Source organism: Hypanus sabinus, chromosome 2 (genome assembly GCF_030144855.1).
Source record: "Hypanus sabinus isolate sHypSab1 chromosome 2, sHypSab1.hap1, whole genome shotgun sequence".
Classification (NCBI taxonomy): Eukaryota; Metazoa; Chordata; class Chondrichthyes; order Myliobatiformes; family Dasyatidae; genus Hypanus; species Hypanus sabinus.
In genome coordinates this window covers 64,851,038-64,875,675 of record NC_082707.1, presented here as the reverse complement: position 1 = coordinate 64,875,675, position 24,638 = coordinate 64,851,038, and the positions used below count along the sequence as shown (strand labels likewise).

At 37.8% G+C, this 24,638-nt stretch overlaps 1 protein-coding gene across 1 annotated transcript in view; it reads left to right on the top strand.

Annotated features, from left to right (window-relative positions):
- rsrc1 (arginine/serine-rich coiled-coil 1) overlaps window positions 1-24,638 on the top strand; it is a 352,648-nt gene that overhangs the window by 175,246 nt on the left and 152,764 nt on the right. The window contains exon 6 of the mRNA XM_059947458.1: window positions 2,702-2,753. Within this exon, the coding sequence (XP_059803441.1) occupies window positions 2,702-2,753 (52 nt within the window). The remainder of the gene's footprint in view (window positions 1-2,701; window positions 2,754-24,638) is intronic.

The following is a 24,638-nucleotide window of genomic DNA, read 5'->3' as shown; positions in this document are numbered from 1 at the left end:
ATACCAATAGCATTCAGGAAAATTTAATGTTCATTCTGGTCACATCAGACTGCACTACCTTTCTCTCAAAGGGTGCCCCAATGGGTCACCCCATTGTCTAGTCCACTCATGAATCCCCACAGATTTCCCTCCTGGCACTTGGCACTTACCCATGCAATGACACTAAGTGCTACACCTACTCGAACATCTCTCTTTCCACCATTTAGGGCCCTAACCAGTCCTTCCAGATGAGTTGGGGATTCACCTAAAATTCCAGTTGGGTCACTTATTGTATCTGGTGCTCCCAGTATGGCTTTCTGTACTTTGGTGAGGCTCAGCACAGACTGTGGGTGGGGGAGGGGTGCGGTCGGTGGTGCTGCTTCGTCAAGCAGTTTTACTCTTGTCGGCCACAAAAGGCAGGTTCTCCTGGTGGCCACCCATTTCATTTTGACTTCATTCTCACACTGGCATGCCTCATCTACTGCCATGATGAAGCTGGATGCAGGTTGGAGGAGCAGCTCCTTGTATCTCATCTGGGTAGCCTCCTCAAACCTGATGGCATGAACATTGATGTCTTTAATTTCTGTTAACCACTCCCCTCTGTTCTCCTCACCCCTTTTCATTTTCTCTCATTCTGCTATCCCTCGAGGCTCTGCCCTAGTGACCAGCCCATCACCTCCCTCTGGTTCTCCACTTCCTTCCCTTTACTCCTTGTTTTACTATCCTCTCCTATCAGGTTCCTCCTCCTTCAGCCTTTGCCTCTTCCACACATCACCACCCAGCTTTTCACATCATTCCTCCTCTCCCACCTATCTACCTGTTTTCACCTAACACCTGCCACTCCTCTGCTTTCTCCAACTTTATTATTCTGGTTTCTGCACCCCCCACCACCCTTCCTTTTGTAGTCCTGTTGAGTTTCTACAGCATTTTGAGTGTTATTGGAGATCAAATCATGGAGCATTTGACTCCTTTTTCCTTTTTCCTTTTTCCCTGCAGGCAATGGTTCCTCAGAGTTTTGCACAATTTTGAAGACATTTACATTTACATCATTTATTATATTGTAATTTGCCCTTTACTGTGCCTATTGTCTTGTTTATTATATTATTGTACTGTCTTGCACTGTTTTGTGCACTTTATGTAGTCCCATGTAGGTCAGAAGTCTAACGTAGTTTTGTGTTGTTTCAGGTAGTCTAGTGTGGTTTTGTGTTGTTTCATGTAGCACCAGGGTCCTGGAGGAACGTTGCTTCGTTTTTACTGTGTACTGTACCAGCAGTTATGGTTGAAATGTCAATAAAAGCGACTTGATTTGACCGTCAGTGTCCTTTCCAGTGTGCTTGCCAGCACTAAAATCTCAAAGCAAGTAAATTGTCCAGTTACCATCATATTAGCATTTAGTCGAATTTTTTTTGTGTGCTAATGTGGCTGCTGGTACACCATTGCTCCTGGAGAAGTCCTGAAGAAGTGCTGTATAAATGTAAATATTTTTATGGCGGCAAGAGTTTATTAAGGCTAAATCTAAAAGTCAACTAGTATGACATGAGTAACATTAGTTATCAGTACTATTCAATTGAAATCAGCAGGCTAGGACTAGGAAGGAATTGGACTGGATGCCTTTTCAGTGATACATGTTCTGTACAAAAGTGAATGAGAATGTTAACTGTCTTCAATATGATAGTACTGTGATTGGAATAGCCTGTTAATGCTTACTGCCAAAGCAAATAAATCAGGAATGGCCATTTTGAATCATGAGTGGTGTATCCCAGCCAGGATCCAATGCCTTCAGGAAATGAAGGAACAAGGGATAATTGGCAGAAATAGAAGCAAAATAATGTGCTCTCTTCAAAAGCTTCACCGTAGGTCTCTGAGTTGTAGATTTTACAATATATCTTCTACTGTTTTCTTACCCTTATAATATTTCATACCCTTAGTTTGTATTAATTTATGCACCTCTATGTAATAGATATGTTTGCATCTCACAAAGTTGCAGAAAGTGTGATTTTGATCATTTTTGATGCTACAGTAATTCCTAGGATTTGTGTGGGGGGAGGAGGAGGTTGATGTCTTTGAAGGATTATGCAAATGTAAACATTTCTTTGCTGAATGGGATTGCAGGAAGCTCTGGTGGCACATATGTATGAACTGACTATGCAAATCCTCAAATAATCTAATTATCCCAAACTACAAAGAATTAAAGCAAACTTCACATCTATTTTATTTGTTGTAACTTCATTATTTTATAATAGATGCAGCAGAGCAGCATGTATGCAAAAATGAAGTGCCCTTTTTTGTCTGACAGAGGTATTGAAGGGAAAAATGCACTCTGGATTTGAGGGTTGGATATTTTGTGGGTGCAATTAATATTTGTAAATTTATAATACATTTTGCTGCATCTCACTTCGTAGAACTGAGAAGCTGTAAGAGGATGTGTGACAGGTATTATGAGGAGATTTTACACTTAGACTTGGAAACACTTAAAGAATTATGTAAAATATCCTTGAATGTTTAGTGTTGCCTCGTTTCATTCTAAATCCTAAACTAAAAGTATGCCACCAATCATTCAAGATGTTTACTGAGTGGTGTATCTTTTTGATTGCATATTAATTGTATAGTGTCCTGCACAGTTGTTCTTTTATTCTTTGATGAATGGAAATCCTTTCCTCTGTGTCATCATTAATAACAAAGTCCATTATTTGATGTGGGTCTTACCTTTGTTGTTTTGCAGTCCCCTGCGGAACAGGCAAAAGCAAGACTGCAGTTGGTCCTCCAGGCTGCTGGTAGGTGATGAGACTGAAGTATCATGTTGTCTTCTGTTAGTGAAATATTATGCAGGATACAAGATTATCTGAGGTTAAACCCTCAAAACACATTATGCAGTTGTTTTCAAAAGGTGATTGATATTTTCAGCCGATAAATTATTTCCTTAGTTGTTAAAATAAACTTTGCTTCACCAAAAATAAATGGAATAAATATTTTTTTCCTCAGGGTTTTCATTAATATATGTTAAGTTTACTGAAGTCAGATTCTGAAATTAGTTACAATTTTTTGTGCAACTTTGTTGGCAGATATAACTTATTTGTAATTGCCAAGCTCCTTCAATATTTTTTTGAAATTTACATTGAAACAAGGATTTGTATAAATGCTTAATTAAAGACATGCTTTCACAAAGAATATTATGTCAGCACTGATAAGTTTTGTAAACATTTTTCATATTTGCTTTATTAAGGGGGATTTTAGCTGCCTTTGGATGTGTTGCCATGATATTTAAAGTGGTTGGAAGTTATTACTTAGTTCAAAGTCAGTATATTGGATAGTAATGATGTTCTCTGTTTGCAATACCCTTTAATGAAACACACATTTGATTTTTCAATTGCATTTTGTGTTTTATGTAAACAATTTTGTGAATATAGCTTTATTTCTAGTTCTGATACTAGTTTTGTTTTGGTAGTTTAACAACTTGTACTTGATTAATTAACGTGGAACGTGTGTGTACACATGATGGGGAATTTAAATTAGAATATACCATCATGGTAGAGGCCATTGCTTCTAGAAAGATGGACCTGGGGCTGAATTTGCAATTTTGAATGCGACAAAACTATCTGTGTTCACTGTGATTATTTTGTGACACTGAAAGCAATTTATGTGTTTGCACATAAGCACTTGAACTCAGAACTGTGATAGATGGCGTCATTGCCAACTCCTCTGCAGGGTGTTCACTTACTTGAGCTGAATTTCAAACTCTAGTGAGCAGGATCATTAAAAATTTTAACCTTATTGAGTGAGTATTAATTGCCATTATAAATGCAAACTAAGTCACAATTTTCATTAAACAATTTCCATAGCGTTGTAGTAAGCTCATTTTGGCGTCATTTATTCCATCCAGTGATATAAATTCATGTGGTAAAAGATTCTTGGACCATTTTGATGGTACTGTGGTGACCCACTTTCCAGCACACTCGAACCGGCTCACAAAATGGCGCGCGCCGGCAGAGAGACTGGCCCCAAAAAGGGCGTCAGGCCTTCTTCACCAGCAAGGGGAAAAGCCTGCGCGCAGGAAGGGACTGTGAATATTCCCAGTATTCCCACCCGGGGAGGACGAGGAATGGGAAGGCTTAAAAGCGAGGCCACAAAGTTTGAATAAAGCATTTACGCAACTGCAACTCACTGTCTGCGTCTCGTTATTCCAGCGCTGTGTGTGGCACACCGCTACAATTGGTGACCCCGACGGCCCAAGCGATATTTGGACCGAAGATGAACGACGCCGCATCTGTTCATGCAGTTTCGTTAAAACTGCCAAGCTTCTGGACACTGCAACCTCACCTATGGTTCCAACAAGCAGAAGCCAAATTCCACATTCGGCAGATAACCTCAGACTCCACACATTACTGCTACGTGGTGAGCTCCTTCAACCAGGAGACAGCCGCCCAGGTTGAGGAGTTCATACAGTCGTCCTCGGAGGACGGCAAATACATGGCAGGAAGGAGAGTGGCAATGGAACCATTCTGCAAAGGATTTATAATAGTACTGAGTATGGAGAGATGTGCTACTGACTGCGCCTTTGTGTTCATAACCTGGCACAAACTCTTGTTTTCCTTGATGCTATGCCAAGAATATAGCATGAACCCCTGCTCTCAAAGATTCTGTGCAGTGTTACCCTGAGATGCCTGTGTGAATCCAGCAATGAACCATTCCATGTATTGGTGTGAGGAGGTTGCCTGTGAGGCCTGGTGTGGGTCTAGTTTAGGCAGATGGTTTGACAACTCAGCACTGATTTGCAGGATTCACTGTGTGGCACTACAAGCGCAGACCTTTGCTGGGCACTGACAGTGACCTCTCCAGGTATGGATAGATCACCCAGATTATTCACACTCCCTCATTATCACCTGTTCAAAGTAAATTTATTAACGAAGTACATGTACGTCACTGTGTGAAACCCTGAGACTCGTTTTCCAGCAGGCCAAAAACACAACAGAATCAAGGAAAGACCACACCCAACAAGACGGACAAACAACCAATGTGCCAAAGATAACAAACTGTACAGATATGAAAGAGAAAATTAATAAATAAATAAGCTATAGATATCAAGACTGTGAGGTGGTGAGTCCATAGGTTGTAGGAACAGTTCAGTGATGAGACAAGTGAGGTTACCCCTCTAGTTCAAGAGTCTGATGATTGACAATTAATAAACGCTCCTGAACTTTGTGAACCTGGTGGTGTGGGTCCCAAAGATCCTATACCACCACCTTTGATGGCAGGAACAGAAAGGGAGCATCCCCTGGGTGGTGGGGGTCCTCGGTAATGGATGCTGCTTTCCTGCGACAGTGTTCCATGAGGGACTGGGTTGTGTTTACTACCATTTGTAGGATTTTCCATTCATACCAAGTCATGATGCAGCTAGTTCACCACACACCTATAGAAGTTTGCAAAGTTCATTAATTACTTTGTGGGGGATGATGGTAAAGATGATTACTGTCCACGTGTTCCAGGGTTGAGCAAAGAGCCAATGAAATGGCATCTTTTGTGAAATTTTTGTGCCAGTAGGTAAATTGGAGCACACACAAGAAAATCTTTAGATGCTGGAAATGCAAAGCAACACACACAAAATACTGGATAGACTCAGCAGGCCAGGCAACATCTGTGGAAATGAGTAAATAGTCAATGTTTCAGGCCGAGATCCTTCATCAGGATAAAGGGTCTTGATGAAATGTTGACTGTTGGTTCTTTTCCTTGAATGCTGTCTGGCCAACAGAGTTCTTCCAGCATTTTGTAGAGTAGATCCAAGTCACTTCTCAGGCTGGAGTTAAAATGTTTCATCACCAACTTCTCAAAGCACCGAATCACAATGGATGTAAGTGCTACTGGACAGTAGGCAGGTTACCACGTTTCTCTTAGGCTCTGGTATAATTGAAGCCTACTTGAAGCAGGTTGGTGCCTCAGTCTGCTGAAGTGAGAGGTTAAATATATTAGTGAATACTCCAGCACAGTTCTTTAGTAGTCACCCGGGTTGGATGTGAGGTAAACTTCTGCCTCTCTTTAGTTACACTGTTGTCCCAGAGATTTTTCTGTTGTTAAAAGATAATAGCTAGAGCTACCATTGAATTATTATGATAGAGAGATGTTTGAATAGGTATAGCTGTGCAAACAGACAGAGCAACAATGGAAAACTGTGCAGGTGAAGTTGAAGAATTCGCAGACACCAAAGTAAGAAGTGCAGATTATGTTAATTTTCTAAATATCCTAAAGATTAAGAAGTATTCTAAAGGGAGGATGAGGTAATAGTGGCTCATGAGAAATCAAAGACATCATAAAACCAAAGCAAAGGGCATATGATAGAGCAAAAATTAGTGGGAAGTTAGAGGATTGGGAAGCTTTTAAAAACAAATTGGAAAAGCTATTATGAGAAAAAAAGATGAAATATGAAGGTAAGCTAGCCAATAATATAAAGTAGATGCAAGAAGTTTTTTCAGATATTTACACAGTAAAAGGGAGATGAGAGTGGATGTTCGACTGCTGGAAAATTATGCTGGAGGGTTAGTAATGGGGGCCAAGAAATGGCAGACGAACTTAATTATTTTGCATGCCAGAAATTGGAGAGTTTCAGGGGGCAGAGTGAGTGTTTTTGCTATTACTACGGAAAAGATGCTTGGGAAGCTGAAAGTTCTGATGGTAGGTAAGTCACCTGGATGAGATGGACCACATCCTAGGGTTCTGAAAGAAGTGGCTGAAGAGATTGTGGAAACATTAATAATGATCTTTCAAGAATCATGAGATTCTGCAAAGGTTCCAGAGGACTAGAAAAGTGTAAATGTTACTCCACTTTTCATGGAGGAAGAGAGGCCAAAGAAAATAAATTACAGGTCGGTTACCCTAACTTAAAATGTCAGGAAGATGTTGGAGTCCATTATTAAGGATGAGGTTTTGTGATACTTAGAGGCACATCATTTAATTGACCAGTCACCTTGATTTTCTTAAGGGGAAATATTGCCAGATAAATCTGATGGAGTTCTTTGAGGAAATATCAGGCAAAGGAATTGAATTGACTTTATTTCTTACATCCTCCACGTACATGAGGAGTGAACATCTTTACAATATGTCTCTGAATGTGCAATTTATAGTAATTTGTAATAAATAGAATGTCCAACAGAACAGTCAATATAGCTGAGAAATACAATAGTGTCAGCATGAATTAATCAGTCTGATGGCTTGGTGGAAGAAGCTGCCCCGGAGCCTGTTGGTCCTGGCTTTAACTATGGTACTGTTTCCTGAATGGTAGCAGTTGGAATGGTTTTTGGTTGGGTGACTCAGATCCCCAACGATCCTTAGGGCCTTTTTTTAACTCACCTGTCATTGTAAGTATCATGAATAGTGGGGAGTTCACATCCACAGATGCTCCGGGCTGTCTGCACCACTCTGCAGAGTCCTGCAATTGAGAGAAGTACAGTTTCCATATTAGGCAGTGATACAGCCTGTCAGGATATTCTCAATTGTGCCCTTGTTGGAAGTCCTTAAGATTTGAGGATTCATGTCGAAAGTTCTTGAACTGTCTAAGGTGAAAGAGGCGCTGCTGTGCTTTATTCACCACACAGCCAGTATGTACAGATCACGTAAGGTCCTCAGCGATGTGTATCCCAAGGAACTTAAAGCTGTTCACCCTCTCAACCACAGATCCATTGCTGTCAATAGGGGTTAGCCTGTCTCCATTCCTCCTGTAGTCCACGACCAGCTCCTTTGTTTTGTGACTTTGAGAGAGATGTTGTTTTCTTGATACCACTGTGTCAGGGTAACGACTTCTTTGTAGGCTGCCTCATTATTAATTGAGCTAGATGGAATGCAACATTGGTAAAATGTAGGATCATCCATTTTGGAAGGAATAATAGAAGAGCAGATTATTATTTAAATAGTGAAAGATTGCAGCGTGCTGTTGTGCGGAGGGAGTTGGGAGTGCTTGTGCATGAATCGCAAAAAGTTGGCTTGCAGGTACAACAGGTTATTAAGAAAGCAAACAGAATGTTGTCCTTCATTGTAGAGGGATTGAATTCAAGAGTAGGGAGGTCATGCTGCAACTATACAGGGCACTGGTGAGGCCGCAACTGGAGTACTGTGTGCAGTTCTCGTCTCCATACTTGAGGACGGATATACTGGCTTTAGAAGTAGTGCAGAGGAGGTTCACCAGGTTGATTCCAGAGATGAAGAGGTTAACTTATGAGGAGAGTTTGAGTCACCTGTGACTATATGGAATTCAGAAGAATGAGAGGGGATCTTACAGAAACATACAAAATTTTGAAAGGGATAGATAAGATAGAAGTAGGAAAGTTGTTTCCATTGGTAGGTGAGACTAGAACTAGGGGACATTGCCTCAAGATTCAGGGGAAAAGATTTAGGATGGAGATGAGGAGAAATTGTTTTTCCCAGAGAGTGGTGAATCTGTGGACATCTCTGCCCAGGGAAGCAGTTGAGGCTTCTTCACTAAATATATTTAAGATACAGTTAAGATAGGTTTTTACATAGTAGGGGAATTAAGGGTTATGGGGAAAAGGCAGGTAGATGGAGCTGAGTTTGTGGACAGATCAGCCATGATCTTATTGAATTTCGGGACAGGCTCAATGGGCCAGAAGGCCTACTCCTATTTCTTATGTTCTTATGTAAGGCCAATCAATGTAATATCATCTGCAAATTTAATTAGCAGATTGGAGCTGTCAGTGGATGTTGTTTACTTGGATTTTCAGAAGGTCTCTGACAAGGTGTCACACGTGAGGCTGCTTAACAAGATAAGAGCCCATGGTATAACAGGAAACACGCTATCCTGGATAGAAAATTGGTTAACTGGCAAGAGGCAAAGAGTAGGGATGAAGGGGATGTTTTCTGTTTGGCTGCTGTGACTAGTGGTGTTCTGCAGGGATCAGGATTGGGACTGCTTGCATGTCAATGATTTGGATGGTCAAATTGATGGCTTTGTGGCCAAGTTTGCAAACAACATGAAGATAGGTGCAGTGGCATTTAGTGTTGAGGAAGCAGGGATCCTGCAGAAGGACTTAAGAAGATTGAGAAAACAACAAAGAAGTGGCAGATGGAATGTAGCGTAGGGAAGTGTTTGGTCATGTACTTTGGTAGAAGGAATAAAGGCATAGACCATTTTCCAAATGGGGAGAAAATTTAAGGATCAGAGGTGCAAAGCGATTGGGAATCCTAGTGCAAGATTCCTTACAGGCTAACTTGCAGGTTGAGTCAGTAGTAAAGACGGCAAATGCAATGTTAGCATTAATTTGAAGAAGACTAGAATCCAAAATCAAGGATGTAATACTGAGGTTTTATAAGGCATTGGTCAGACTTCACTTGGAGTATTGTGAACAGCTTTGAAGCACCTTATCTGTGAAAAGATGTGCTAGCATTGAAGAGGGTCCAGAGGAGTTTTGCAAGAATGATTCCAGGAATGCAAGAGCATCTGATGAATCTTCATCTGTACTTGCTGGAGTTTTAAAAGAAAATGTTGAAAGGCCTACATAAGTTGATGTGAAGAGGATTTTTTTTATAGTTGGGGGGGGTGTCTAGGACTAAATGGCACAGCCTCTCGATAATGGGGCATCCATTTGGAACAGAGTTAAAGAATTTACTTAACCAGAGGATAGTGAATCTGTGGTATACATTGCCACAGTTGGTTGTGGAGGCTAAGTCATTGAGAGTATTTCAAGACTGATGTGTTCTTGATTAGTCAGGCTGTTAAAGGTTATGTGGAAGGCATGAGAATGGGGTTGGGAGGGATATTAAATCAGCCATGATGGAATGGAGGAGCAGACTCAATGAACTGAATGGCCAAATTTTGTTTTTGTGTCTAATGGTGTTACCATCTTAAATAGTGAAATGCAGTGTAATTGTGCTTTATGCTACCCCAGCGAGCTGAAACTCATAGCAGGTCAGACAGGATGCAGTACATAGAAAGAGAAGGTGAGTTTGAGAGAGCAGTTCTAAGAGTTGTTGACTTGCACAAACGTCGCCTGATGTGAGTGCTTCCAGCATTTTCTGTTTTTATTTAAAATCTTGAGCATCTGTAGTTTTTATATTTTCATTTAAGATTGTTGCCAGATTTTCATTAGCATTCATACATAGGTGGAGCAGAAGCCAATCTGTAAATTTGTTACCATTGCAAGATTTTACTGCTCCGTGCTATATTTAGACTTGATTAGGCAACTGCTTGAAACCAGTCTGAAACATGTAATTATGGCCTTAATAATTTATGTAAAACCACTCCGCTGCTAGTTCCTTCATGTTATTTTTTGCAATGGCATGCCATATCTGTGCTTGGAAGCAGCTTTTTAATATAATTTTAATGTACTGAGAACATAAAAACATGCAAGTTTAATATTGGATTGAATCGAACACAATGAATTGTTGAAGAATGATTAACGGAATTTAAGAAATGTGTTTTCAGTATTTTCTTATTCTTAAAATATGCTGTGAATTTTAGCAAAATACTTATGCTGAAGAAGATAAGTGAAATATAGAGCATAATTTTTACACTGTTTTCATTTAGGTCTCAGGTGCCCTATAGAATATGAATCAATGATTATTTTAGTTTATCATGATTTGGACATTTCACTTGAAATGTTGCATTCTTCCAGAATATGTTTGTCCTGTACCATAGCATGCCCAATAACATCTGCACCTTGGACAGCTGAAAACTTTTCTTTGATCATATGAATGTGCCATATTCTGAATTTTTAAAGAAGTGCATGCAGATATGGACTTGAATCACTTTGCTCCAATACACCATTCTGTTGTAATGGTGCAATGAACACTGCCCTACTTCCTACTGTCAATCAACAACAGGTATTAAGCTTTCAAATTTCAGCTACTTTTATCTCCCAAAATCAGTAGCTGATTTTTTTTTTACCAAGAGCAACTTTACATTTGGTGGCTGTTAGATTTCACTTAAAGCTTTTCAATTTTCTATCCCAGGGGTCACCAACCTTTTTTGCACCACAGACAGGTTTAATATTGACAGTATTCTTGCAGACCGGCTGACGGGGTTGGGAGGTTTGTGGGTTTGTGGGGGTGTTAATCACGACCGGAATATAGGTGATAGGTCAACTTTAAGTCACTTCTAAGTGGCTAATACACTTAATTTTGTTTCTAAAAGGATTTATCTAACGAATTTAATATTAAACACAGTGCATATTTTCCTCACATGAATATAGTGATAAGTCAACTATTAGTCACTTATAAGTCAATAACATCATAACATTTTAAGTAATGTTTGGATATTAAACACACAGTGCATATTTTCCTCATATGAACATATAAAATCATGACAACACACCAGTGAGAGGACAAGATAAGGGCTGGAGGTCCCTGTGCTGGGGTCACAGTGGTCTCAGTCCAGAGAGAGCAACCTACTGAGCGAGGAGTGCGACAGGGCATGCGCCCGCCCCCCCTTGTAGGTAGGTAGGATTCATCAGCCGACAAAAGTTTGTCTCGAGGGATGACTTTCAGTGGATCACAGCTAGGTAGCTACTCCGCTACTAATGAAACCCTGAGCCCGAATTAGGTTGTCTGCGAATATTTTAGCACCGGGTTCCCCATGAACATTTGGTGTGCTAAACAGGTTTAGAGGCAGCGCCCATCTGTCCACGCTCCAGGCCATTAGCAATAGCACTTCTCACCGGCCAAGCAAGGTGGCCAGTTACCCGAGTGATCCCTGGCGCGAGGGTTTAGGGCACTGCATTTAGGTGACTGATGACCTCGCGTGGGTAATGACTTCGCTTGTATAATGACCTCACATGCGTTCAAGTTCATCAGTGTGCGTGACAGGGAATGAGGAAAGGTGCAGCTGACTCATATCGTTTCATATCGCCAAATCATATCGTTTCCTTGGGGCCCAGTGGTTGGGGACCACTGCTGTATCCCACATTACCATTCATTTTCTGACTCAACTTACTTTTCATGTCCTATTGCATATTTATTTGCTTAGAACTTTTATTTTCATTTATGCTTGGTACACTGACACTTGACCAAGTGTCTGTTCAGTTGTCTCAGTACTTCATATGTTCAAAGTTCAAAATGTATTTATGATGAAAGGATGAACAGTATAGCATATACAACTTTGAGATCCATCTTCTTGTAGGCAGCCACAAAACAAAAGAAATACAATAGAATCCACAATAAACCCACTCAAGAAAAACTGTGTGGGGGGGGGGGGAGAAAAAAATGAACATTGTGCAAACAGTAACAGAGGTAAACAAATAATATGCAGAACATGAACTGCAGAGTTCCCTATAAGTGTGTCCACAGCCTTGGAGCCAGTTCAGTGCTGAGGCAAATGCAGCTGATCTAGTACATGCAGTATACTTCAGTAAACTTCGGTTCTGTCTTGTGCAGTTCTAGAATCTTAGTTATTTCTTTATATGTTAATCCAAAACATTTGGGATCCTGCTGAAGGATCTTGGCCCAGAAAGTTGACTGTACTCTCTTTCCATAGATGCCGCCTGGCCTGCTGAGTTTTTCCAGCATTTTGTGTGTGTTGCTTGTATTTACAGCATTGGTTGATTTTCTCATTTGACATGTTTGCAAAAGGTTTAATTTGAGGTCCTTTGAGTATGTCAATGACATTTAAAACTGCCTGGCTGAGCTATATGGATTTTATTTGCATGAATGAATTTATATAGAATGTAAATTTCTAATGTTGAACAAATGAATGAAGATCATATTGAGAATATTTATTACAGAAAACCCTACCTATATTCAGTACACCGATGCCTCCATCTCATCATCCTCTTCGGTGTCTTTGATGTTTGCAATGAATCACCATCAAGTATATTGAATGAGTTAATAACTTGCTCTGAAGTTCAATGAAAAGAAAAGTTTTACTCCATTAAGCACTCTCATCTCTAATTCAGCAACTCATGAGTTAAGATGCAGATTTGAGCATATAATCTAGTTTTGTTCTTCAATACATGACTATGATTTGCTATACTGTGAGATGCAAAGTGTCTTGAATTCTGCACAGAAGCGGCATCAAATCTGCAGATAAAATGGACAATAGAAGTCCCTTGAGATTAAGTGGAAAAGGTGGGACTTCCTTTCAGAGCCTTGCCCTGTACTCCTTTCCTGTCAAATTGTACTGCTTTCTGGATTGCAGTGACTATATTTCTGTAGTACTGACTTGGTTGTAAAAGCACTGCAATCCTAAAATGATGACAATTACTTTATAAACTGCAAGAATTTTGTTTCTCATTTTGGCAGCCTTCCTTGAAATAATTTTTGGGCCCTAAATTTCATCAATCATTTGAATAAGCCAAAACTGGATGCTAGATTTAACTAGAAGCTTATTACATTATGTTTACATAGAACTGGCAATATATTCCACAATGCCTTTTCATTTTGATATAGTCTCATGGCACTAGTCATGAATTCTAAGAGAGTGATATAATAAAACACCAAGGTCCATCTTCACTAATTGCCTCTGTTTTAGAATGTGAAATCAATGAAGGAAATTGATTACCATCACACAAAAGTGCCTCAATTTATGGTTCTAAATCTGGTAAATACTGTTGCCTGGGCACATGAGCTAATGCAGGCTAGATCTCAGGTTACATAGTTTTTCTGACAAAGTAATGTTCTTGCTCAATAGCTACATGCCTCTGTTGCTAGACCTATGCCAACTGATCTTTTGTTCTGTACAATGTCCACTGCTGATGTTCAATGTGACCTGTCAACTATCAACCTTGATAAAGGTTTAAAAACAATCCTGCAAAGAATTTGACAAGTGCATTGTTGATTATATAATGAGTGCTTAATGTGACAGTTAAAAAATCATGACCCTGCATATTTATGTACTTGTTGGGAGGGAAGAATAAACCTAGAGAACCAAGGAGGTATCCTCTATACAGCGTCATTCAGTGCATTAATTTAAGCTCAGAATAATTTCTAGGTCAGCATTTCAACAGTATTCACTCCCTCTGGACTCCTCTTAAGTCTGGGTCTGAATTAACTGCATAAATTATTAGAGTGGTCTTGAAAAAAATAGTGATTCAGACTCATCACTACATTAAAGTGGAAAGACAACTTGGAATGTACCCAGATCAGACAAACCCAGGCTTGGAAGTGGTATAGGCTATCATCATCCAAGCAGTTAGCACCCCTATTTTTAATCCTGATTATTCTGATTCACTATTGTATCTGGAGCATAAGTTGCTCAAATACAAGATAACCATTGTCTTACAATCGTGGCCTTGCAGTTCTACTTATGACATTTCCAGCACAAGGACTAGTCTGATCTCTGATGGCTTATTATGCAGTGATTTATTCCACATGCAAAAGCTCTTTTGAGAAGGAAACCTCTCATTCCCTGAGATGGAATAATCTTCGAAAGAAATTATTTCAGAGGCCAGATGAACTCATGTATGCTCCAGCACAGTAAGCACTTGACAATTTATATACCTCACAAGTGCTTGTTTCAAAGCAAGAACTTCAAGACCCTCATAAACTGCGGTTCATGCCAAAAACTCTCAAGGGGTTTGGGGTCCAGTTCCCTGAGTTTCAACAAATTGCAGAAATGTGACCACATGAAAAGAACATAGTAGTACTGTTTAAACCTGTCCTCTGCTAATGGCCCACTGTGTCTGAAAAGAATTTCCAAATGCACCCTTTCCACTCTGTAAATTGTGAGATTTCAGAACCATGTCTTTTATGGCTTGCAATCTGATATCTTTATTGAAAGGATGTTTCTATCATTTGCAATCCCATTTCTCTAAGATGAGTTATATCTGCAGGGTTTGGGAAAGTCTCCATGTTATCACAATAAAGTGTGTTTTATTGGGATTGCGGCAGTTACTATATACCAGTTTGATATACCATGCTTTCACCCCTTTAATGCCTGTCTTTTTAAAATCAGGATTGAGGCATTTATTATATATCAGTTTGATTTACCATGCTGTCATTCCTTCAGTGCAGAATTAATTCCAGTGGATTCCAGTTAATTAGGACACATTAGGACCAGTATATTTTGGCTCAATTATGTAGACAAACTATCATTTAACTGAATAACAAATTATGTATTTAAATTAAAAGCAGAACAATGTAGAATACCATCAATGCTACAACAGTATGTAAAACTGTGTATTAGTTCCTAACAGTTATCGACGGAGAAATTAATCCACTGTACACTGCTGGGTTTTTTTTTGATTGACAAGATCAGCACAGAGCTAGTGCAGATAATGGATTGCCGTCATACAATTTCATCATCCAAATAATTTATTTTCATTTCAGAAGTAGTGAAATCATTTCATTTTCACTCCCAGTCATTTCTCTCATCTTCAAGCCTGAATGCTTGTAAACATAGTGAACAAAACAGTTCTGATTTATCTTACTACTTATTTCACGTCAACTATCAGTGACAAAAATCACTACTTTTTGAACACAACGGACGCTATTTAAAAACTCTTTGCTCTAATCACAGTGTGGTGTCTAATGGCCACACGAGTGCACGTGACTGATGTTAAGTAGAAGTTGTTCAGCTACAGTCTGCTGCCCCAATTAAGCAGCGTCGTGCTCTAAGTAAGGGAATCCTGGCTATTTTCATGATTAGTTATTGTTCTTTTAGAGTTGTCTGAAATGTGGATAGCCCAATTAACAGGAATCTACTGAATATACAAATTGATTTATTGTTGGGATATGCTGCTACACTATCCCCAAAGGCTTATTAAAGCTGGGCTTTCTTGATCCTTGAATCAGTTAGCAATGTCTTTGTGGTGACTTGGTTGGCATAGTGCTAAGGTACTGCTCAGATCTTCATCTGCTGTGGAAATTGATGAGATTTTGGAATAATGTTAAAATGGCATTGCAACACATTTCATAAATGATTTAAATCACTAAGTGACTGAGAAGGAAACAATCAAGTTTCAATAAATAATATTGAACAATAATAAATAATATAAAAGTATACATAAACAATTAAATTAAACTGCTAAAATAAAATTACATTTAAAAAAGAAAGTTGTTGAGCTTTTCATTGATCTCCAGTCAGAAACCCCTGATCAAATGAAAATTCCATTCCTTGACCAAGTGTATCTAGTGTCGGATTGCAGAACCATTTCACTCAATAATGCTGGGGAATCCCATTATAGTCAGGTTCCACCACTGGAGTTCATGTGGAGTATCACCATCTGTCATTCAGCATTTTTTGAATTTATTCAAAGGGCTGCCCAAGTCTGGGGGATACTTTCCTGCCTGTATACCACCAAAAGAAACGCCGTATCTTTTTGAAAATACTGACCACGATTAGCTTACTTCAGAAGTGGCAAGAGTGTGGTTTTAATTGCAATTGTCAGGGGCAGTCATTTGAAGCTGAGATGGAGAATCCATGGAATTATTTAATTTGGAGTGTGTGGATACTTGAGGGTGCTCAAAGAAGAATAGATAAAATTTTGGTAGGGCAGGTAATTGAGGGCTGTTGGGAACTGGCACAGAAGATGAGGCTTAGGGCAGATTAGCTAAGATGTTCAGTAATAAGGGAGGCTTGAAGGAACTGAATTGGCCTAAGTCCTTGTATTTTGTGTTCTTAAATTCCAATATCAAACAAGTAGTGAGTACTTCGTTTCAAACTAATCGAGAGGAAACGGTTATCTTACCCACTATCAGGCAGGTGGTACCGTAGCATTAAGACAAGAACTGTTAGGATGGGAAACAGCTTCTTCTCTCAAGCCTTAAGACTACTGAGCTCCATGTCAGCACCCAGCTCTCATGTATGAAGCACCAGTAGCATTGTACTGTTTACTTTTTTAATGTGTCATAAATACACCTTAATATTTATTAATTTATTTGTGGTAATATTACTTTTGTTATGGGTGCAAGTTATTGTATTGGTATTGTAAACCTTGGTCTCGAGGAACATTGTTTCTTTTGGCACTATACATGTGTGTGGTTGAATGGACAATAAACTGAACATTGTCATCTCCTTAAGTTTTAGATGTGTGAAGTCCATCTTTTTTTTATTCTGGTAACCATTGGGAAAGCAACTTTAGCATTGGCAACACACTTGGAGCAGCAAAGTACAACAGCATCAACATTGAAATTGGTGCTGCCATTCTGTCAACTGCCAACCACCAATTTCATTTATTGCATAAACATCTATTGATGAGGGCAGAGGTGGAGATTAGAAACTTGAGTGATATTTACGTAGCTGTAAAGGTGACTGAAGATGAATGTATAGATAGCAGGGCCGCTGACAACGAATAAGATTAGCAGACATTTGAGTTGCACTGATTTTTTGAGTACTGGAGTTTTTTCAGTTTCTTTCAGGGCTGACAGTGCTCAGTCCCATGCTCATTGTTGCCCTCTGTCTCTTTTTCTTGTTCCATTGTTTTGATATCTGCCCAACTGTATTCAACTGCTGACACTGAAGTGAAAGGCTATGGCTTTAACATGAACAATGACCACTTGGGTGGCACACTATTGGTCCACTTGCAGCCAAGCAAAGAGTTAATCCATGGAAGACAAAAGAGGAGAAAATAATTGGAAATTTTTCATTTATTACACATGTTGCTGGTTCTCTATAAAATACAACCTATTTTATACAATTTTGAAAATGGTTTGCTGCTTTTTACTACTGTTAAGAAGAATTGAATTTTCAAACTGCTGCAGTATTTTTAGTTTTGTATATAAAAGCAGCCAGTTAATATTGAACGAAATTCCAGTTGATAATTCGAATGATATTAATAAAATGAAAAATCTTTAATAGGAATTTTGAATCAATTTTGACTTAGCTACTAACACATGTTTCTCATCTTTCCTCCCTTCTCCACTGCCCCACAATGGAACTGTTTCATATTTTAAGTTATGGTTGTATATTCAATATATTTTTCACATGTATAATTGTGAAGTAGATGTGATGGTTGTAAGCTGAACAGCACAATTTGTTTAGTCTGCACAGAGCTGTCAGCAGTTATTTCTTGGTCTTGCTCTCTAAAATATGATAAAGATGCTATGGGTTATATATCATCCCAATCCTGAATCTGTGTGATTCAAATCAAATATATAGTGCACAGCACCTTATTTTTTGTGTGAACATTTGAAGGAGTGAATGAATCACGTGCGTTCTGATTAGGGAAAAAAAGGCTAATACTATATAAAATGGCACTATTTAAATATTTACATTTGTAATATCTTACTTACTAATACATTGATGCAAAACATAGAATAATAATATGCAACAATATTACGTTAAATATTTACCAAATACAGCATCATTAGCATCTTACCAACAACTTGGATATGTTTAGTGTTGAAGATTTTCGTTATTGATCATAGTTATTTTACAGCACAAAAATCATTGGATACCAATATTATTCAAAGTTCTAGCATATGAAGTTCTTTCATTTACTTCAAAATCATGTATTGCTACTTTATCAAATAACAATGTTGGATGCATTTTTTATTAAAATTATTGAGTTATACAAACACAATTCTGCAGCTAAATAAGCCAGTATAATATAGTAAATGGTTATTAATGAGGACTTTGTCATCAGGCCCTGCACTTAGAAGTCAAGTTGTAGATGTTTATTTGAAAGATACAATTGCTTAGACATGGTAAATCCAATTAGAAGTTATTAATGGGAAATGCTGGTGATTTGCAGGTGCACTTTGAGCTTTGGTTCCTGGTTCACTAGATCTAATCTAAGCAATAAAAATAGTGTGTTTCTTGCAGTTGAGTAGCTACTTGTAATGCATAACAGCTGGATGAAATATTAAATTGCACAATGGCTTATGTTGTTGGATAATCATGTAACACAGCACTGGAATTTTGTAGATACAGCTAACAATGTGATTTAATCTTTTGAGTTTCAACAAGAAATCAAGCATCGTAAGGGCTAATGTTATTGCTACGTATGTACATGCTAGTATTAAAAAGAGCCTCTTACTATTTACAAAGTGTATATTGAGATGTACAGTTTTGATGCATGGTAATTGTTTATGACTAATATTTAATTTATGAAGGCATAGAGAAGTTAACTAGGAAAGTCTATTAGAAAAAAGAAAGTTGTTCATGAAGTGCTGAGTATTACTGTTGTATTGTTATAGAAAGAGCTAATTCTGTACTCTGCGGATACTGATGAAAGATCATGAACTTGAAACACAACTCTGCTTTTCTCTCAAAAGATGGTGCTTGACATGCTGTCTATATCCATCATTCTGTTTTTCTATCATATTTTATGTACCTCAATTTTTTGCTCCTACTCAAAGAAAAATTACAGGTCATCCCTGTGAAACAAACTGGTTGTGTTATTCCAGAAGTTCTTATGTCAATTTGTCCTTTGGTCAGAAAATACACAAGAAGTCACCACTAGATCTGGTAATCGTACCTCCACAGCATTGTAATGAAGGGAACCAGGACAACATAAGACTGATTTTAAAAAAAAGAACAAGTACCAGAAGTGGAAAGAGGAAAAAAAGGTTATGTTGTTTGTAGATGCATGAATATTTTTGCATTTAATAATATTATGGCAGTTCCTTCATATGTGCAACAATTCTATTTTGGGCATTATTAAGCAAAGCGTATCCTTGTATTTAACTGCAGTGCCTATAAAAAGTATTCACCACTCCCCCACCCCACCCCAGAAGAGTTCATGTTTTATTGTTTTACAGTGAATGTATTGTCTATGTTCATTGAATCTCAGTGGATTTAATTCGGCTTTTTGTTGCTGGTCAACAGAAAAAGACTCATGTCAAAGTGAAAACAGATCTCTACAAAGTCATCTAAATTAATTAAAAATATAAAACACAAAATAATTGATTGTATAACTATTCACCAACAGCCAACAACTTCAAGTCAGTATTTATTTGGCAACAATTGGAGTGAGGTCTGGACTCTGACTTGGCCTCCCCAGGGCATCAACTTTGTTTTTAAGCCATTCCTGTGCAGCTTTGACTTTATGCTTGAGGTCATTGTCTTGCTGGAAAGCAAATCTCCCCAAGTTGCTGTCCTCTTGCAGGTTACATCAGGTTTTCCTCCAGGATTTCCCTGTACTTTGCTGCAATCATTTTACCTTCTGCCTTCACAAGTCTTCCTAGGGCCTGCTGCAGTGAAGCATCCCAACAGCATGATGCAGCCACCACTATGCTTCATGGTAGGGGTGGTGTGTTCTTCTGATGACTAAAAAGCTCAATTTTGGTTTCATTAGACCATAAAACCTTCTCCAGCTGACTTCAGAGTCTCCCACATGCCTTCTGGCAAACTCTAACCAGGATTTCTTGTGAAGTCTTTTTTTCTCTTTGCCACTTTCCCGTAAAGGTGCAACTGATGAAGCACCTGGGCAATAGTTATTGTATGTGCAGTCTCTCCCATCTCAGCCAGAGCTTGTAACTTGTCCGGAGTTGTCACAGGTCTCTTGCTGGCCTCACTCACTAGTCCCCTTTCATGGTCACTCAGTTTTTGAAGATGGCCTGCTCTAGGCAGATTTACATATATGTCATATTCTTTCCATTTCTTGATGATTGACTTACTGTACTCCAAGGGATATTCAGTGACTTGGAAATTTTCTTGTATTGATCTCCCGACTTTTGGTTTTCAGTAATCTTTTCACGGGGTTGATTGGAGTTTTCTTTTGGCTTCATGGTGTAGTTTTTTCAGGATACTGACTCACCAGCAGCTGGATCTCCCAGAAACAGGTGTATGTTTACTCTCAATTGAAACACCTTGACCTCACATGGTGATCTCCATAGTTGGCTGCACCAGTGATGATTTGGTGTGTCACATTAAAGGGGCTGAATATTTATGAAATCAACTATTCTGTGTTTTATATTTGTAATTAATTTAGGTCACCTTGTAGACATCTGTTTTCACTTTGATATGAAAGTCTTTTTCTCTCAATCAGTATCAAAAAAAGTCAAATAAAATCCACTGTGATTCAGTGTTGTAAAACAATAAACATGAAAACTTCCGGGGGGGGGGGGGGGGCGTGGAAGTTGAATACTCTTTTAGACACTCTGCATCCTACTTACAATATTTGAGTTCTTATTGTGATTTGCTACATCTGTTGCAACAGTTTTTATATGCATATTTTCCTGAAATATCCTACTGTCCATGAGTAAACTAGATGAATAATGGAATCTGTGAAAAGCTTAAGTCCTTTCTTCTGGATAATTTAACATTCACGTCCGTTTTTTAAGTGTACAATGAAAAGTTTTGCCTTATGGTTACAGTTAGCATATTGGGAAGAAGGGTCTCCTGTCTACAACATTTTTCAAGTATGACTGCAGATAAACAGTGCAATGTATTTTGAAATATTGTATATTCACCCATGCTTAAAACAAATTATATATTCATAATATATTTCATGTCAAAAACAATTTTCGAAATTCTTTGGCTGCTATTTATCCATAACTTAATTCACGTGAATAGCAAAAGCTCTGTTTTTGTTAGTGGATGTTAAATAACGATGGTCACGATAAGAGTTCTTTCCCAATGAGAGAATCCTAGGAGAAACACGTTACTTATATCAGTGACGATCGGGATGCAATTATTGAAGATTTTGTTATTTATATACATACAGAATGTAAATCTGAATGATTTGTGAAATTCCTTTTTAGCAACATCTCAAATTGTAAATCTATTGCAGGTCAATTTTATTGACTCATTCTTAGTTGCCCTGAATTTTCTCTATGAAAGATGTTAATGTAAAATTTGAGTTTTATTTCAAGATTTATTGTTTTTTTTACCATGGAGTGTTTTCAATTTGCAATCTCTGGATTGTGAAGCTGCCAGATGCCTTTACCATAAATTCTGGAGCCATCTCTCCAAGCAGTGTTCCATACATATTTTAGGTTCAAATCCTAGTTTACACCAAAGCCTAATTGTCTAAAATTATGTTTCTGTGGCATAATCGTGGCAGTGTTACTGCTGCAACATTTTTATTTTCACATTTATCACATAAAGGGTGAATGAACTCTGTGCCATAAGCTTAAATTACCAGCTCCACAGAATGTACAATAGTCTCTGTATATTAAGCCGTTATCATGTTTCTTTGATTATAACCATAGTAAAAACAACCAATCAACAAAACAAAAACCCAAACTATAATAGAATCAAGTGGTTTAAATCACAATGAAGAGAATATTCAATCAAACTTGAGTGGACCTCAGGTCCAGAACAAGTATTAAAATTTTTGCAAGATGGTAACATTCCAACAACTTCGTACCATTCAAATCAAATTCTTTATAATGGTTCGTGTCCAAACGAACTGGAATACTGTTTGGAATGAAACGTCATTCCTGCCTTATAAAAATAATGGACACAGCTTGAAAATATTTTGATTCTTCAAAATCAGAATTTGGCTGAATAAGACTTGCAAAGTAAAGGTGGACATAACTATACTGGAGTAGATGTGACAAATTATCTCATTTTGAATTTCGGCTTTCACACATTCCAAATCATATCTTATAAAGAGTCTCAAATGTTAATACCTCAAAATATTTTATTGCCTGCATATTGTTTCTGCATGGTATTTGGAGAATATACAACTCGTTACGGATGTGCAGGATTTGTGTATCATTTGGATATCTCTGGTTTGCTTTATTTATGTGTGCATAATAACTATACCAGTGAAATCATTAAATGATATTGCAGCATGTGGGGAAAAAAGATAGTTTTAGTCTTTGTTACAGATGATATAAGGTGATCCTTTTTGCTTCAGTCAGAAAAAATTTGAAATTTTTTTGTTACAGGTAAAAAATGATTGAAAACTTCAGTTTTCTCTACATGATAGGATGATCTCATATAAATCTTAAAATTGTATCATTCTGTCACCTTGCCAATCATATTTATTTTGAAGAGAAAATGATTTTAAAAATTGCAATATTTACTTATGGCTAGTTATTAATAAATTGTATGTTTATTACAATATTTTCTACATTAGAATTGCAAAGTGTTTGCCATGGTTTTTTGAAAGAATAAAACATGAATCAGATCTTGAAAGTTTTTAACCCTTTCTTTCTACCCAGCACCTTGTTGCAAATGTGAATACTATCAAATTGATAATGAAAATGTTGGTTGCTTATTTATAAATGTATAACGCTATGCAAAGCAAAATCTGGCAATGCACAATTGATAGTATGTCTTTTTCTAAACAGATGTTAAGCATGCAGAAGTTGAATGTTAATGTTTCAAAACTGGTTGCATGAGCTTGTACAAAGCTGAGTTGCACATGGCTACTTGGGCATGGATTCTGTGTTGTGTCTCTGGAGAGGTTTAAAGCTGGGTCTTTTTCTGGTGTCACACTGTATGGACTCTCTCAAGTCGGTATGAGGCAGATCATCCCTAGGCTAAACCTCTTCAGCTTTTGTTATTAGACTGTGTAGACCTGTAATTAGGCCTCCTGGCAAGCCTTGCGGGGCAGTTAATGGTCATATGGGGTTTGTGACTGGCAGACTTTCTTTGTATAAATCTAGTGTAAAGATGTATTTATGGGTCACTTCCTGCCAGGTCTATGCTTTGTCTTTATGCCCCAATGGCTGACAAGAGAGCAGGTTCCCTTGACCATGGACAGTTCAGTTTGCTGCTTAATATCTACTCAGTTAATCCCCTGTGTAAACAGAGGATTTAGTGAAGCTTCTGTCACTTAGAGCTGCCAGACTATGAGAGCATTGGTTGATTTATTTCCTCAAAGCCTTAGTTAAACTTTTCATAAGTAAATTATTTTTTTCATTTTACAAAATTTCATTCTAATGTCACTTACAAAATGAAATATAAAATTTATTTTTGTAATGACATCAGCTTTAACATTTCATTTCCACAGACAACAGATCTTCAAGTTTAATTGTATTTTGAAATCCAATCACCATAAGTACATTTATTTTGTAGATCATTTTGTTTGTGGTTAATTCATTTGAAAAGGGAAAGTAGCTGGATTTTCTGTAATGCCTACACAGTAAATAAGAGCATTAAGTGATCTGAACTCTGCAGGAGTCTGAACTTCGAAATGGCCCATGACAGATGTGGCAGAAGAGACCACATACATAGACTGTATCATTTTACTCTGGTGGAACTAATTGGATCACTCTTCACTTTCAGAGGCCTAGGCTTATTATAAGAAGTATTTTAAAAATAAAAGAGGATCCCATTCAGCCAATCTGTATGTGGGAAGATATCGAGAACAAAAAAAAATTACTGACAGGTGGCTACATATGTGAAATGTGTGAAAATCTGCCTGTTGGCAATATTCTAATTTCAGCATTATTCTTGTTACTGAAGAGTTCTGACTTGATTAGTTTTACATCTTTCATTATATTTATGACATGATTGTTTAACACATTGACGTTTGCGGTATAGTCAAAAATCAATTCTATGCAGCAAAATTTATATCCTGATATGTTCAATTGAATGTAATAGATCAGAACGAAGATTATGTTTTGGTCGAGATAATTTATAGTTTTTCCAATAATGGCAAAGTGAGTGCAAAACCTTCCACAATCACATAATTCAATAATAAATTTAATAATTCAGCAATAACAATTTTAAGGAAAAGTAATTAACTTTGAGAATCTTATATTCATCATCTTGTGTCACACTATATTTCAGTTCCTTGTTTGCTATCAATTTGTTTAGAATAGTTAAAAATATAGCCTGTTTATTTTAATAAATAGCTGTGTCATCTATGACTTGATGTGTAATGGGT